Genomic DNA, 2,577 nt, shown 5'->3' on the forward strand with positions numbered 1-2,577 from the left:
TCATTTCTATGACTCATAGTCATGATTACGGTTCGTAGACCCAACTCATCCTGCAAGTTTAAAAACCTACAAAATTTGAGCCTCTAAAGTTTCATTACGAGTCACCCTTAGGACTCATCAACAAGACTATGACTCTTCCTATTGAGTCGTAGGGACTTTTTCTCAATTTGGTTTTAGACAAACTCAACAACTCCTGCGACTCGTACCTACAAGTTGTAGAAATTTCTACAATTTGTAGATGGGGTGGTAGACTTGAGGTTAGCCCCATTTTCTTGAGATTCTTTCTTTGTTCCAACTTCCCGACTTTCGGGGTCTAACAATATCTCCCTATTGGGAACATTCTTCCTTGAATGAGATTCAACTTATCATAGAAAGTACATGGAAATAGGACTAGTAACCCAACATGAATACGATGAAACCTTAAAATGCATAGAACATGAGATTTTCAAACTTAACATAAAACGTGACTTAAAATCAATCTTCATGAACATGCATGTAAATGAATGGCATAGGAAGAATTGAATATGTAGGAATTCAATCGATTGAATAAAACAAACTTAATACCTTAGGCGTGAGTGGAAGGAAAGATATATGGGTATTATTTCATTATATCCGCCTTCGCTTCCTAAGTAGCACTCTCTACTTGTCGATTTCTCCACAATACCTTAACAGACACAACCTCTTTGTTTATTAACCTCTTTACTTTCCGGTCTAAAATCTTCACTGGAACTTCTTCATAAGACAAATTCTCCGCAATACTCATATCTTTCAATGGCACAATGGAATTTGGATCACCCATAAACTTTCTCAACAGCAACACATAAAACACTAGATGAACTATAGCTAACTCAAACGGCAAATCTAACTCATATGCCACCTTATCAATATATGTCAATATCTTATGAATTCCAACATACCTAGGATTCAATTTTCCATTTTTACCGAAACACATTACACCTTTCATTGACAAATCCTTCAAATAAACCCAATCATCCACATCAAATTCAAGGTCTCTCTTCCTTACATCAGAATAAGACTTTTGATGACTTTGGGCCATTTTAAACCTCTCCCTTATGAGTCTCACCTTCTCCATAGCATCTATCACCAAATTTGGATCAGTCAAGGCCATCTCGCTTACTTCAAACCATCCCACCAGCGACATATACCTTCTACCATACAAGGCTTATATTGGGGCCATTTGGACACTAGAGTGATAACTATTATTGTAGACAAACTCAATCAATGGTATATACTCATCCCAACTTCTTTTGAAATCAATAGCACATGTTCTTAACATATCCTCCTAAGTTTGAATAATTCTTTCTCCTCGTCCATCGGTTTGAGGGTGAAAAGCGGTACTTAACTTAACCTTTGTACCAAGACCCTTTTGAAACAATTTCCAAAAGTGTGAAGTAAATTGAGTACTTGGATCCAATATAATAGAAAAGAGAACACCATGAAGTCTAACCAACTCACGGACATATAACTTAGCATAATCCTCGACATAAAAGAACTTTTTTATTATTTATTCTGTTTTTCTCTCTAATCTATCTAGTTCCTTCTTGTACAATCATCTGATGAATTTTCATCAAATATCTCTTTCGGTAAAATATTAGCTGACTTAGTCATTTGATCTACAACAACCTAAATAGAATCATGTTGTTTCTTAGTATGAGGTAAATCCATTACAAAGTACATATTCACATCTTCCCACTTCCAAGTAGGAATCTCAATATCTTGAGCTAAACCACCAAATGTTTTATGCTCAACCTTCACTTGTCGACAATTAGGACATATTGCCACATATTTTGCTATGTCCTTTTTATGCCATTCCACTAATACACCTCTCTCAAATAATGATACATATTAATGGATCCTAAATGATTTGAATATCAAGAACTATGGGCCCCAGCTAATATAATTTCTCTTAAACCATCAACATTAGGTACACACAACAAGTCTTAATAATGAAGCACTCCTTCTCCCCCTTAAGATAAAGCCTCAATGGCATTTTTGGTAACCGACTTCTTCAATTCTACCAACACCAGATCATTATCTTTATTGGCCTTGACATTTGCTACAAGAGATGTTCCCAAACTTTTTTAAATATGAACACCTCCTTCGTTGGAATCAGCCAACCGAACATCTAAACAAGCCAATCTATGCACATCCTCAACCAATTCCTTCTTACCTTCCTTAACATGTCCAACACTATTCTTGTACAATCAACTTAGTGTATTAAAAACCACATTAGCTTTACCCGGATGGTACAACACACTCATGTCATAGTCTTTCAATAATTCGAGCCATCTTCTTTGCCGAAGGTTCAAGTCCTTTTACTTAAACACATATTGTAAACTCTTGTGATTGGTGAACACATCAACATGGAAACCATAAAGAAAGTGTCTCCAAATCTTCAAATTAGCACAACTGCTGCTAGCTCCAAGTCATGAGTCGGATAATTTCTTTCATGCACCTTAAGCTTCCTAGAAGCATAGGATATAACCTTACCATGTTATATTAAAAAACAACCAAGAACGATCCTTGTGTATCACAATATACAACAAAACCATCGAA

At 35.7% G+C, this 2,577-nt stretch overlaps 1 protein-coding gene across 1 annotated transcript; it reads right to left on the reverse strand.

The window, feature by feature from the left end:
• Positions 1-625: 625 nt before the first annotated feature.
• LOC129903625 (uncharacterized) lies at positions 626-1,129 on the reverse strand. Its single transcript, XM_055979176.1, has one exon. It carries the CDS (start codon positions 1,127-1,129, stop codon positions 626-628), a length of 504 nt encoding a protein of 167 aa, XP_055835151.1.
• Positions 1,130-2,577: the final 1,448 nt, after the last annotated feature.

The sequence above is a fragment of the Solanum dulcamara genome, chromosome 9 (assembly GCF_947179165.1).
Source record: "Solanum dulcamara chromosome 9, daSolDulc1.2, whole genome shotgun sequence".
In the NCBI taxonomy this organism is placed as follows: Eukaryota; Viridiplantae; Streptophyta; class Magnoliopsida; order Solanales; family Solanaceae; genus Solanum; species Solanum dulcamara.